Source organism: Panthera leo, chromosome C2, assembly GCF_018350215.1.
Source record: "Panthera leo isolate Ple1 chromosome C2, P.leo_Ple1_pat1.1, whole genome shotgun sequence".
NCBI lineage: Eukaryota > Metazoa > Chordata > Mammalia > Carnivora > Felidae > Panthera > Panthera leo.
Window position 1 is genome coordinate 45841772 of NC_056687.1, and position 15030 is coordinate 45856801.

Below are 15030 nucleotides of genomic sequence, written 5' to 3' on the forward strand. Positions count from 1 at the left end.
TGTTTTTATTTATTTTTAAATGAGAGAGAGCACAAGCAGGGGAGGGGCAGCGGGGGAGGGGCAAGATTATTAAATAAAGCTTGCTTGCCTTTATTGAATGTTTACCCACCAAAAACCTAGGTAAGTAAATATTATTAGCCACACATTGCAGAAAAGAAATATGAGCTGAGAGGGGCTAAGTAACCAGCCTGAGTTTGAAAAGCTCCTGAGTCAGGAGCAGGGCTAGAAATTTTCTGAGTGTGGAACCCATGCTTTTTATATGCAAACCTGCTGCTTCTCATTCCAGAGGGATCTCTTTTTGTTTCTAACATTATAAACCAATCTCTATACATGAAGCAACTCTGAGAGGAAGACACTATAAAGCTAAGAGTAGAATTATGTCAGGAGGTATACTTTGTGCTTTTCAAAAAGCTAAAAGTCCTATTCCTTTCAGGACTTCACTGGTAAAACTGAATGAATCCTGCACTAATATTCATATTTAGTAGTTTACCTTATTAGTTAAAAAAATTTAATGTCTTTTTTTACTGGTTTTCTACAATATAGAAGATAGAACTTGAGTTTTTTTCAATGAACAGTAACATGGGGCTTAATGGACAAAATAAAGGTTTAGAACCCATATATGAGTTTCCTACATGCCAGATAGATCTTATTGGGCATTTTAAATAGATGACTAGTGAAAGGCCACTAAATCGATGGCCAGTAAAAGGAAACTGCATTATCTATTTTTTGCCAGAGAGCAATAAACTATCATTTTCCTTAAAAGGATACTTAGTACAGCTAATTTACTATAGCTTTATTTATTTTTAAACTAGCATTTTAGATTTTCCTTGTTTAAAATGAGCAATAAAAAATAGTGAGTAGGGAGGAGAGATTGTTTGAGTATGCAAGTAAAGGATGAGAAAACTGATATACAAATTCCTAAAGCAATAGAACTTGAGTCAGGAGTGTTAACATCTACTGATTAAAACACTTATGTCTTGAGCCACTCCTTAGAAATGCATTAATCTTGACAAATTGTATTCCTTCCAAACCCTTTAAAGTTAACATCCCAATAAAGGCACTTTAAATATATGAAGTGACCATTTAGTCAAAGAAAGGTTCTGTTTAGATTAGGATTAGAAAATTATCTTCTCACCTACCAATATTGCTCTGCATGGTCAGGAAAGTGTTAGGAGACAATATTTGGTCTGGCCCATGGGACTGAATTCCCCTGAGCCAGTTATGCCATATTATGCATTATGCCAGTTATGCAGTTATGCCATATTAACTCTTAAGGACACATATAGGGTCCTAAGAACCCTTTGGTCTAGTGAGAGATACTGATCTTTGTGTTTCATTGGCCATTTTTCTTCACATGTGATGGAGAGGTTCATTGACTAGTGTGATGGCAATAGGCATCACTTATAGAACTATTGAGTCAGTTGTGTATTCAGTAGTTGTGCTGTGGACAGGTCTTTTGAAGGCATAGGTATCTACATTTATGTTTAAGTGAATAAAAACATTTTCCCTGTAGGCCTAAGCAGAAAGAAAATATCAAGTGATCCGAGAGAAAAGAAGGTAGGTTGGATAGCCTAACACCACGAGTCTACGGCCAGAAACTAACAACCATTGCCGCACAAAGGTGGTGTCAGAGTCCAGTGCCTAGAAGTTCTGGTAACCTCTATGATGGTTAAATGAATTACTCCTAATTATTTACTTTTTTCAGGCATATGTCATATCCTCTGTTAGGAGACATTTTTCTTTATAAGTGTCTACATGCCTGAAAACTTCAGTTGTCTTTCTCTGCCATGTCTGTTCCTGGTAAATGACTCTATTACTTAATATGCAGTATGAATGGCATACCTAGAGGAGCCAAATGAGAAAGATGGAGGCAAGGGAAGAGGAGGCAGATAGAAGGAAGAGATGAAAGTACAATACTACTCATCCTTCCATGAGGGTTAAAACATCCTTGAACAACTTTATAATAGTCTCATTCCCTCTCCACACCAAATTATATGGAAAGATAGATTAGTATTTTTAACCCATCCCACATTCCAAATTATGGTAGCTATTATCTCTTATGAAAATCGCCTAATCACAATTGATACTTCTATGCCGTTCAGCCTCTACTGTTTTTCATTTGAAACATGACAAATGTGAAAGGATCTTAACAAGCAAATGATTCATCCTTACTTAGCAAATGAATCCAAATGTGGAAAGGTCTTAGCCAACAATGAATCCTTATTGTTTTCAGTTAGTAACTAAAATACAGTTATTAAAAACATGGTGGGCTAAACATTGGCAATTTAACAACTATGTATTGAGAACAAAATATGTGCAGGATACTGTACTAGTCACTACAGGAACAGAAAAGATGGTAGTAACGATCCTTGTCCTTAAGGAACTCACATTCTAATACAAGAGACAGGATAAGCTACCAAGGCACCCCGTAGCTATTACAAGATAGAGGAAGTAAGGTAGAAGAGATACCTTAGGGGAGATACAAAGTGCCATGTGGCTCAAATATTGGAGAGACCATGTCTTCCTGGTGCCATCAGTAGAAGTTTGTGGCCATTGAGAAATGGCAAGACTTTGACAGAGGAGGGATAGGTAGAGTAAGAACAAGAATAAAGGTATAGAAGTACTATAGATAAGATAAGCAGTTAGTCATGAGCGACTGTTGAGAACACTGAATATTCAAACTGGTTGAAGCTTAGACAACCACTTGGGGCAGGAGTATGGTTAAAGATGCAGCAAATAAAAATACACGACACTCAGTAATATCTGAATTTCAAATAAGCAACAAATAATGTGTTAGTATAAGTACATCCCATACAATGTTCAGGATATACTTATACTAACACAGTATTTGGTGCTTATCTAAAACTCAAATTCGACCAAGTGTCTTGTATTTCATCTGACAACCCTCAAGAGGCACCTTGAATTCCAAGCTGAGGATATTTACTTCAGTGGCATTTGAGATGAGAGTGTTGTGATCACAGTTGAGTTTAGAAATATTACTCTGGTAGTACGGTTGGATTGTGGCAAGAAGAATAGGAAGTGAAATAAGCAAGTACAAGGCCTATACAAGCCCATACTACAGCTTTGTGCAAATCAGCAAATGGTGCCTTTTTTTCTGGAGGGTATCATCCCATACCATGTCCCAGAGAGCTTGGGCTGGATTTCTGCTCCTTACTCCCATCTGGATCAGATGTCACAGCCTTGCAAAATGGCCCTGGGCAGGTAGGGATCTGTTAGGGCAATCCAGGAAAAATTAACAAGGGTCCCAGCACTGGTCAAGGCAGGAGGAATGGAAGAGAAAGGATAAGCATATCTGAGGACTTTTTATAGAGAAGGCTAACTCTTAAGATTTAGGTACCTTATAGCCACAGTTCTCAAAGTGTGGTCAGTGGCTCCTTTGGGCTCTCCAAGACATTTTCAGAGGGTCTGTATAGTGAAGATGAATTTCACAATACTAAGACATTGTTTACCTTTTCCCTATGTTGATATTTGCAATGGTGGGAAGCACTGCTGGGAAAAGTTACTGTTGCCTTATCATGAATTCAGGCAGCAACACCCACCTGGTCTAGCAACTGACAATCACTGTATTCTTTAACTGTCAGTATCACAGTAAAAAGAAATCAGTAAAATGTTTTAATTTTATTAAATTACAGCCTTTGTGTATATACCTTTTTAATATTCTGGTTGATGAAATGAGCAGTATATATAAGGCACTTCTCCATACCAAACAGCAATGGCTGTCTTGAGGGAAAATGCTCAGACAGTTGAGTTATGAGCTGAACAGGAGACACTTTTAAAAATGGGACATCACTGTCACTTAAAAGAACAACTCACAGAGAAACTCTGGTTGTTCAGATTTGGGTATCTTCAGGCATTTTGTCAAAACTGAGTAAAGTAAGCCTATCGCTTGAAGTAAAGCAACTAATGATGTTTGTTGCTAAATGATAAAATTTGAGATTTCAAGCCAAAACTAGAATGATGTTAAACTTGTATGTATCACTATGAGCTTGAGAGTTTTTCCATTACTCAAAAACTTTTTGATGAGATTAATAAATGTGAGTTTTTGAATTTATATAATTAATTACATGAACATTGAGAAGATCTGTATAACTCAGTGCACCAGTATTTTTCAAATGGTTGACGCACGGGTGAAAAGATCTAGGCAAAATGCAAGCTAGATCAATGAATTTTAATCTAATAGAGTACAAAAAAATTCACTGATAGAATATCAGATTCCACATTGTAATTAACCTTTAAGAAACTGTCACTTTCTGAGTTTTGGTGCAATGTCAAGAAAGACTATGCACAACACTATTGAAATATGGCTCTTTGCTCTAACCACATATCTGAACGAGGCAGATTTCTTCCTATATTTCAACTAAAACCTATTACAACAGATTGAATGAGGAAGCAGAGATGGGAATCCAGCTGCCCTCCAGAAGGCCAGATATTAAAGGTTTGCAAAAATGTACAACAATACCACTCTTCTCACAAATATTTTTTGTTTTAGAAAAAAGTTATTTTATGGGGCACCTGGGTGGCTCAGTCAGTTAAGCATCCAACTCTTGGTTTCAGCTGAGGTCATGAGTTCACGGTTTCGTGAGTGTGAGCCCCTCATTGGGCTCTGTGCTGACAGTGCAGAGTCGGCTTGGGATGCTCTCTCTCCCTCTCTCTCTGTCTCTCCCTGACTCATAATGTCTCTGTCTCTCTTAAAATAAATAAAGAAAGAAAACTTTAAAAAATTCCTTTAGAGAAGTTATTTTTCATAGAATATGCTAAATTTTAATGAGTTTATTATTGCTAATTTTAAATGGACTAATGCAGATTTTTAAAAATTCTGTTTCAATAGCCAACATGGATAAATAATGATAGATACAACCCACAAAACAAAAGCTCTCTAGGGTTCCTAATAATTTTTAAGATGTAAATGGGTCCTAAGAACCTAAGAATGACTGCCCAAGACTAAGGAAATTAAGGGTCCAATAGTGAAAGATTCAACACATTCGGGGCCCTTAGAAGAACAAGAAAAGTCAAGAGAATAAGTGGGATTTGGGCAGGGGTGGCAGAGCTGGGAAGAGTAGTTTGTTGGGTTTTGAACATGTGGAGTGCCTGTAGTACCTGGAAATGAAGTCCAGGCGGGAAGCTGGGAGTAGTATCTAGAACTTGAGAGAAAGATTTGTGATAAAGACAGGGTTGGGATTTGCTTTCATAGAGACAGTAGTCAGAAGCAAAGGCTTGTTCCATTTGATGACAGAATCAAAAGCGAGCAAAACCTTGGAAGGTAATTACCCAGATTACCTACTCAGGGAGTAGAAGGAAGACAAAGTAGGAGTACAAATGAAAGAAAAGTCTAAAAAGGGAGAAAACCTAGACTAGTACAGAGTACCGAAAACAAACTTATTGTTTGTTTAGTCTCATCAAACACTATGGGCCAGGCACAGCCTAGGCAATTGACATAAATGCTCCCATTTATTTCATACAGTGACCTTGGAAGGCTGTATTAATCATCTCATTTTGCAGATGAGGAAGATGAGGCTGGGCTCTTGACCACTACACCTGATTCTGAATTTGGAGAGGATGCTTAATAGTGTCAAATACTTCAGAGCTTCAGATGATGGAGGGGGAACAACCGAGAAAAGGCAAGAGTATGATAGAAAGATAGAAGGACCTTCTGGAGAATCAGGTAGCCCAGTAGTATTTGTGAACAGCCAGTAAAGCAGAGCCCAAAATACCTTTGAAAAAACTTGAGGGTGTTAGGAAGCAAAAACCTGAGAAGATAGCTGTGGTATAGGAATACTACAGTTCCCTTTATTAAGAGAAGAGGGGAAAGGGACACTTCTGATTTGTATATTATTTTATACAAATCTGCATAGCAATTTTCCAACCCTGCAGGGACCCAATGTAGATGCAAGAAGCATAGAATTTCAGGGGTTACTTAAATGCATTTCAGTGTTTTCCATTCACCCCAACCCACCCTGGAACCAGCTTTGATTACTTGTCATTTTCAAAGTGTAAGAGCTGAGTAGTTGGCTTCAGGAATCTGATTGAAAATCATGTTTATAAACCTTTAGAGACTGAATGTCTTTCTCATTCTGTCTTGAGGGCTGGTAATGTGCCTTTAGCCTCCTGTTCAATTCTACCCTGTCCCACTGCTGCACTGAGGTCAGGGCATAACTGTTCTGATGTGAAGGAACAGCCACAATGCTTTAATTACTTATTCAGATGGTATTTTTTCCCATGAAGATATTCAAGCCTCAAATGCTTGTAGATTGAAGCTTTTAATAGGGGAAAGAGGTGAACAAATTATTAATATTAATAACAATTTATGTCTTTCAAACGGTCTTTTGAAGTATGCATATAATTTGCGAACATTAACTTAGAAATCACCCTTTCTGGAATGAATTGTGTGATAATTACAATGATTGTGAAGCACTTATAACAATCTTCTCTCTAGATAGAGCATTACAGGTGAAAACAAAATCAGCTGAAATGAAGGGAGCTCTGCCCTGAACCAGCCAAGAAGGCAAGTGGAATTGACTCTTGAGTTCTCATTAAGTAACATGTTATCTAAGTGCTTAGCCAGGCATCCTGCACTTAGTAAGAACATAGTAACTGCTGAGTGGGTCTGAAATGGTTCCCATAAATCAGTATGTGTGACAGTGGCATACAACATGCTAGGTGGAGTAGATAATCACACCTGTGTGGTGACTTCATGAAGCTGGCAATGTCTCTCCACTTGAAATCGCTTGCCAACTAAAGTACCACAATAACTGAAATTTCACTGCAGTTGATTCTGATTTTGGTGTTTAGGTTAAGGCCTGATTTCTAATTGGCATTGCCCCCTATCTCAAGAAGTAATTTATTAGGATACCAGTAGTATAGTGGATTGAAGGTTCTTTTTTCTATGATGCAAAGGTTTGTCATGCATAGCAAAATGGGTTTGGGCAAGGGATGGGGAGGTTTCCTGAAAGTGAGGAGATAGGTTTGTAAAGTGAGGCTGTTTATGCTTCATAATTTCATAATTTATCCTTATTAGTCAGCATTTGGTCAGCTGGTGCAGGCTTCATACCTAATGTCTCAGTTTCCAAGGAAAGAGTCCAATTACAGTTTGCTGCTGAGGCTGTTGAGATCAATGTTATAAGCTGAGTGTAAGTCTCTAACTATCCCTACTAAACCATCACTCCTTTCTCTCTACTTATCATCCCTTTTTATTTACCTTCATTGAACTTTCTCTGATATTAGCATTTCACAAAGATTCAGAAAAACCTTACCCAGGGAAACTCTTGCAGGAACAGCTCTTCGGTCAATCCAAAATGAAACCCATGAAAGCATCACCATCAACATTGCTGGGAAATAGGTTTGTAGCACGAAGAAGAAGATATGCCTCCTTAGCACAAAATTGATGAAAAGCCTATTGTACCAACCTATGAGAAAAAGCCAGAGTTTTCCTTAGAACAGGCTTCCGCATGAAAACATCACACTTCATGAAATGACCTGCTTCTTTAAACTCTAAGCTCTTAGGGAATATGGAACAGAACACACTCACCCTTGTTTACCCAGCACAAGGACAGGGTCTGGGCCTGGCATTCCATCGATGTCTGTTGAACTGAAGTCTGTTAAGTGATCTGAAGTCTGTTTAATTATGTGATTCAAAGATTCCCCTTAAATTTTATAGCTGCTGTTCAGGAATGAATGGTAATCATATTGTGTGAAATGGCCTTTAAAGACCTTTTTTCCAAAATATATTGTGTTCACATCATTTCTACAAGTGAGCCAGTCTTCAATACATGACTAATAACTGCATGCAATAGCCAATAAACCATTTATTAGCTATAACAAATGAAAGAGAACATCTTATGTGAAGGAAAAGGTTCACAGTAGCTACTGAGTCATTGGATTCCAAGTTGGAACCCAGACAGTGAGGCTTTCGTAAAGGGAGTGGGTGAAAGGAATATCTGTAAACTGTTTGTATTATTTCAAAGTCTGGCGGGTACCATTAATTTATGTATGGTAAATCTACAAAAAAGTAACCAAATGATGATGTTTCTTTGCTTCTGACTGGAATTAAATAGATTCATGTTGCTAATATTGATTAATTCATGCTGATCAGAAGTAAGAATTGTGGTCACATCCATACAATTTTGTTCAGGTTTCCCTTTTCACATTGGCTGCAAGGAAGTTTAAAGCCAAAAAACAAGGGACTATTAGGTTAAAAATTATAAAACAAAGTCATAAGTATTGCAAAGTTAGAGAACCCTTCTTCTAGTCTCAGTATTAATTTCTTAGGAAACTCAAGACGGCAAACCTATTACACAGAACAGGTCAATATTTAGGCATTCAGCCTAAAACATATACCTAGCAAACCCACCTTGAATTGGCATACTATTCTCTTAGTATTCTCTTCTCAATTATGTGCTGATGACCCTTCTTGTCCCCACCTGTTCTGAGGTTCTCATCATCAGTTGATATATGTTTCAGGAATATCAAACAATTTCATTACCAAGGTTAACAACAGATACATTACATAGTGCATTCTAAAGTCAGAATATACATTATTTTTTAAGCTACTCATTTTGTCTTGTATTACCCATGCCACAGCCCTGCTTGATTTTTGTGTGCGGTTGAGAGTTTTTATTATAGCTGTATAGTGGAATAGCAGTCTCTCTGATGTTACAGCTTCATACAATTATTTTGAGATTAAAAGAGATGAGTAAAAGCTGTGAAAGAACTTCATAAAGAAACACTTAGGGTATGTGGTTTTAGCTAGGACTTAAATTTTGGTAACATGTCCTTTCTTTATTTGTAATTTTCTGAAGAATAAATTTGTTTTTGGCAACCAATCAGGAGAAATGCTACTATGTTGTGTGGCTTTTCAGGGCAGGGGAGACTAGGGATACTATTGTGGTTGAAGCTGCAGGCCAGAAAGAGCTCCCTCCACCACCAAGAAATGTGGTGCTGCCTTGGAAAGATGGTGGAACCCTCATCCTGGGTAGTGTAACAAAGAGTCTGACTCCACTTCCGATACTTGACTCCTCATAGCTCCCAAACCCCACTGGTCCTTCTCCTTCTGTCTCACACCTGGGCAAGCTAATAGGAAAGCTGGGTGCTCCCTATTTTGGCACCCATGGGAAATTCAAGTCATGCAAGGGAATGCTTCCCCCCCAGTCCCACCCTTTAACCACCATAAAACTTTAAGCCAGTTGCCCTTCTCTGATTTCTCAGGCCATTTTCAGACCTACTTTGGGAGCTTACTCCACTCTCTCTGGAAAACTTCATTACATGCATAATAAATCTCTTTATAACCTTTTGCTTTGTGTGCGGCATCATCAGTTTTGACATCTGAACCACATTCTGGGTGGAAGGTCTGTCAGCCTCCATCAGGTTGCCGCACAGTAGAAAGAAGGGGAGTTTATGAAAGAAGGAGAGGGCTGGAGAGTTGGCAGCAGGAAAATGCAAGAGAGGGGAAGTGATTGAGGAGTCAGTCAGGTTCAAGGAGTCAGGTTCAAGAAGAGTTTTACACCTGAGACTGTCACCTTCAACGGGTGGTTGATGCTAAAGGCTTCAATCTGTGTCAAAAGGATCAAGATGATGTTTATGAAAATAGTGATGATGAGAGCTACTAGCTAATATTTACTCGTTACTCACCATATGATAGACAGTATTCTAAGTTATTGATGGCAGACTTTATTCTAAATTATTTAAATGTATTAAATCATGTATCCTCACAACCTTCTGAGGTAGAGAGTGTTACGAAAGATGAAGACATTGAGGCTTAGAGAGATAAGGCAACCTGTCCACATTTCTAATAAGCAGTTGAGCCAGGATTTGAACTCATGCAGCCTGTCTCCAAAACTTATACTTGTAGCCACCACATGATGCTGCAATAAAGAATAATTGTCAATGCATTCTTTAGGGGCAGGAGTCATTTTTTTTTTCCTTCATAAATCTACAGTGCATGATTGTGAGGGGCACTGAAAGGCATGAGGGGGAATAAGCCCTCAACTGCTTGTTACTATTGCCAGGGAGTGGTGAAGACAGAGCCAAGGGAAAAACTTGGGGACATGATGGTGCAGCTATCAAATAGAAACTAAAGTTACATAATTCTAACTCTACTTCTGGCTCTCCAAACCAGAGTCGCAAGTACAGATTTTACTGTATAGCTGATTTGGCAGTGCAGGTTACAGTGGTTGTTATAATGACAGGAACGAAGACAAAATAAACATAAAAAAAATTATTTTTGATTAAGCTAATATGTTTAAACAGGATACTAATTGGAGAAAAACACTTGAGTTTAGCTCTCAGGAGACCACATTTAATATTTCATGGATAATGTGAGACAGAACTATCACATGCTTGTAAATTAAAATAAATGTCTAAATGCTGATCTTTCTGAAACCTAAGAATGGTTGAATAAACCCAGATATGATTAATAACTGGATTCATAGCCAATGGAATGGTGTATTGATGAAGTAAGAATTTGGAAATCAAATTTAACCTTTTATTTTTAAGAGGATAGTTGGGTATACATTAATGGATACTTGGGCTTCAAAATCTGAAGAAATGTCATTGCTATGATTATATATGTAGCATACATTCTGTGGAGGGAACAATACTCTTAGATTTCTATGCTTTGTATATATGACATTTTTAAAATGCTTATTAATTTTTGAGAGACACAGCATGAGTGGGGGAGAGGCAGAGAGAGAGAAACACACACAGAATCTGAAGCAGGCTCCAGGCTCTGAGCTGTCAACACAGGGCCCGACACAGGGCTGGAATCCATGAACGATGAGATCATGACCTGAGCCAAGGTTGATGCTCAACCTACTGAGCCACCCAGGCACCCCTCTGACATTTTAATAGCTTCAAACATTGCAAAGACCTGTTCACAATTTATCATATGCCAAAGTTATTTCATCATAACAACAGCAAAATGAAAACAGTTATAAATTACACTTTGACATGTATCATTGTTCACTGCATGCATTCCTTTGTTTAAATATTAATTAAATTTAGGACTATGAACATTAAAATCCTGATAAAAACATACTTATACAGTTGACCATTGAACAGTGTAGGGGTTTGGGGTACGGGCCCTGGTGCAGTGGAAAATCTGCATATAACTTTCTAGTCCCCCAAACCTACTAACAGCCTAAAGCTGTCTGGAAGCCTCACTATAATGGAACAGTGGATTAAGACATATTTTGCATGTTATCTGTATTATACACTGTATTCTTACAATAAATTAAGGTAGGGAAAAGAAAATGTTAAAAAATCATAAGGGAGAGAAAATGCATGTGTATTACCTTAGTGTATGTATTGAAAAATTCACATGTAAGTGGACTGTGCGGTTCAAAATCGTGTTGTTCAAGGGTTAGTATTTACTTATGCAGAGTAAGACAGGAAGACAGAGAAAAGAAAAAGAAGGAGAAGAAACTATATAAAAATAATAATATGGTTTATCTTTATGAGGTTGGATTACAAAGGCTTTTTCTTTAAATTTCTCTGAATTTTTTTTCAAGTTATCTGCCATTTATTCATTTGTTCAACAATTACCTATGGAGCATTTAGTATGTGCCAGGGATATACCAATGGTCGAAACAAATAATATGTATTATTTATATAATCAGAAAAGTCCATAAGCGTTATTACAGTTAATAGCATTATCTGCTGAATCCTGAGCAATGTAGACAAATAATGAAGTGAAATAGAGCATTTCTCCTGGATCTAAATAGCAAAATAGCTGTTGGTTCTAGAAAGTCCCTCAGCTTCTCTGTGATGTAAATTTTGATTTCTCTCTTATGATTCAGGCTTTTATTTTTTTTAATGCTTATTTATTGTTGAGAAACAGAGCAAGCTAGCACATGAGTGGGGGAGGGGCAGAGAGAGAGGTAGACAAAGAATCTGAACAGGCTCCATGCTGTGAGCACAGAGCCCCACATGGGGCTTGAACTCATGAACTGTGAGATCATATCTGAGCCAAAGTCTGAGGCTTAACCAACTGAGCCACCCAGGCCCGATGATTCTGGCTTTTAGATAACAACTTGATAACTCCTCTCCGGAGTCTAAGGGCAAGAGTAGAGCACCCTCCAGGGAGAAAAGTCAGTAGGTAAAAGGATTCTAGGCACTCAGGGCAGCATACATTTTCCAACCTATGCATGGCTTAAAAAATCTAAAATGGCATTTTATATGGATCTTCCTGAAATGACCTAGAATGCTAATAACCAGGGAAGAGGGAGCTACTTTTAACTTTAATCAACAGGAAGCAAGTATAATTTATTTATTTTTTGTTTATTTTTTTAAATGGGACCACATATAATTTAAAAAGTGCCTTGGAGACATGTTACCAAATGAAAAATATATCTGTCATAGTAAAGAGTATACAATATAGGTCCAATATTGAATAGGTTTTCTCTTCTGAGCAATGATGCCCTTTACTGACTGATTCCTTCAGCGATACTTATTGCGTATATGTGCTGCCGAAGTGAGCACAGTGATATTTATTGAGTATCTATCATGTACCATGCCCATTCCAGATGCTGGGGAAGAAATGGTGAACAAGGCAGACAGATTTCTTGCACTCTTTCTAGTCAGGCACTCCGGCGATAAAGCAGTCACATAGAGATATATTTCAGGAAGTGTTAAGTGCTATGAAGACAAATAACAGGGAATGGTGAGGAAGGAGGCCTCGTTTAGACGGGATGCTTGAGGAAGCACTCTCTGAGGAGGTGATATTTGAACAACACCTGAATGACAGGAAGGAGCCGGTCATGAGAAAGCTGGGGGGAAAGCATTGTAGGCAGAGGGAGGAAAAGGCCAAAACAGAAGCCCTGCAGATAGAATGAGACAGGTGTGTTTGAGGACAGGCAGGAAGGCCAGCGTGGGTGGTGTGGGATGTGGTAGAGGGGGGCGGGTGTAGTGGGTGAGATCAGAGGTAGCTCGTGTAGGCCTTGGAGGTCATTTGAGAAGCTTGAATTTTGTCATAAGTGTGACAGAAAAACCCTGGAGGGTTTTAAGCAGGAAGGAATTGTGGTCTTTGCGTTTGCGAAGAGCACTCCCTCTGCTGTATTAAGAGTAGACTGCAGAGGCCAGGGGTAGAAGCAAGGCATTTGTCTAGAGGTGGCTGCATGAGGACAAGAGTGGTCATGGACTGGAGGTGGAGGAGACTGCTTGTGAAGGAGGGAGGATGCTGAGACCACACGGGACAGTTGTGTGAATTCAGGTCTCTTCACATGTTTCGCAACGGGAGGTGTCAGTAAGTGCTGATGAACTGTCCCCATAAAACAGCGCACCTGTGCTGCTGTAGAAAGCGAATCCGCTGGATGCACTGAACTCCTCAACGAAGAACTGAGACAGGGAAATATGTTCATCAGTATTTAAGGACTTGTTCCCATGTTTCCAGTACAGCATTAAATCCTCTTCGGTGTAGGCATCTGAAACAAGAGAATAGTTTCCCATCACTGGCTCTTGTGAGTTCCACAAGGTATTCCACCATGTTTTATACAGTTCTGTATCTCCAGTGCCTGGTCCAATGACATGTATATATTGGGTACTGAAAAATGTGTTTGCCGATAGACTGATAATACCCATACCTACCAAAGGAAAAATAATCTCCAAAACTTAGACCCTAATTACTGGCATAGTGTGGAGGCTTTTCTGGTGCCCATGTGAGGACTGAAAACTCTCCAGATAGCTGCTCCCATACCTGCGTGCACTGAGTGATGTCATAGCACTGCCTGTCCCCCATCACAGGTCCCACCCTAGGTCTTCTGGCCCCATTAGTTTTGCAGCTCTCTTGCATGAAATTACAAAATGAGCTGCGCTCAGTAAAGAATTTTCTCCTGAAATCAACTAGCATTACAGAGAGTTTCTAATGGATTTGGGGAGGAACAACCACTGAAATTCCCAGCATTTTTGCCACATTGTGAAAAACTGCCGTCAGTTTTAAGATATATCAAAAACAGCTGATGGATCAAAGTGATTGACAAGGAGTTGGCTCGGATGCTCTCTGACAGAGCTTTGATCAGCGAGTGTATGTCTTAGAGCTGCATTTTTCTAGGGAACCCAACCAAGTATATTTAATGGAAGATTGTGATTTACATGGGAACATGAATTCCAGAGCTTTCCTAATTTGGGAAGTGTGTCAGTCTATATAGTTAATAGCATATAGAATATTCCTTTTTAGGGAGCTTGTTCCTTTACAACCCTTGTGGAAACTGCAGAATATGTAATTATGAAAACATTCTTTCCCTGGATGTTCTCTTTTGGCAGGCAATCTGCCATCATCCTTAGTTTTTTAAAAAAATGTAACTATTTTGAACAAATATATTTAACTTATATCGAGATTTTTAATGCTTGTTAAGAACACGCTTATTTACATGTAAGTAGGTGATCGTGTGTTCAGATCATGAGTGCCTGCTCCATCAGTAAGTAGGACTTACAGCTTTCCAGTTCAAGGGAACAGTTTTGAGTGTCAAGAGGAAACCTGCTGAAATCCATAAAGCACATGGCTGAAACAGTTATCCTGGAAGAGGAAAGAGAAAACAAAAACTGCAGGTCATTTAACCATATGGCTAAATGAACATGCAATATTGAAGCTTCCTGTTTGCTTGTCTTGTGTGCCTTTCAAGAATAATGCAACACAGGGGTGTCTTGGGTGGCTCAGTCGGTTGAGCATCTGACTTCGGTTCAGGTCATGATCTCATGGTTCATGAGTTGGAGCCCCACATTGGGCGCTCCACTGTCAGCACAGAGCCTGCTTCGGATCCTCTGTCCTGCCCTCTCTCTCTCTCTCTCTCTCTGTCTCCCCGCTCATGTTCTCTCTCAAAATTAAATAAACATTAAAAAAAAAAAAGAAGAAGAATGCAAAACAGGCATTACTATCCTCTAGCAAAATAATGTAGAAGGAAGCAAACTCAGGAAGGTGGGTGATTTGCTAAAGACACAGAGTTAATGAGTGAATTCCTGCTCTAACAATTGCTTCTAATCTCACAATTTCCTAGTCAGCTCCCTCTATATTTTTTGGCTGTG

The 15030-nt window shown here is 38.8% G+C and overlaps 1 protein-coding gene across 2 annotated transcripts in view; it reads right to left on the bottom strand.

Annotated features, from left to right (window-relative positions):
- GABRR3 (gamma-aminobutyric acid type A receptor subunit rho3) overlaps positions 1-15030 on the bottom strand; it is a 46983-nt gene that overhangs the window by 7065 nt on the left and 24888 nt on the right. For both annotated transcript variants that reach the window (XM_042955646.1, XM_042955647.1), the window contains 3 exons: positions 14442-14524; positions 13293-13433; positions 7272-7424 (listed from right to left, as the gene is read on the bottom strand). In XM_042955646.1, the coding sequence (XP_042811580.1) occupies positions 7272-7424; positions 13293-13433; positions 14442-14524 (377 nt within the window). The remainder of the gene's footprint in view (positions 1-7271; positions 7425-13292; positions 13434-14441; positions 14525-15030) is intronic.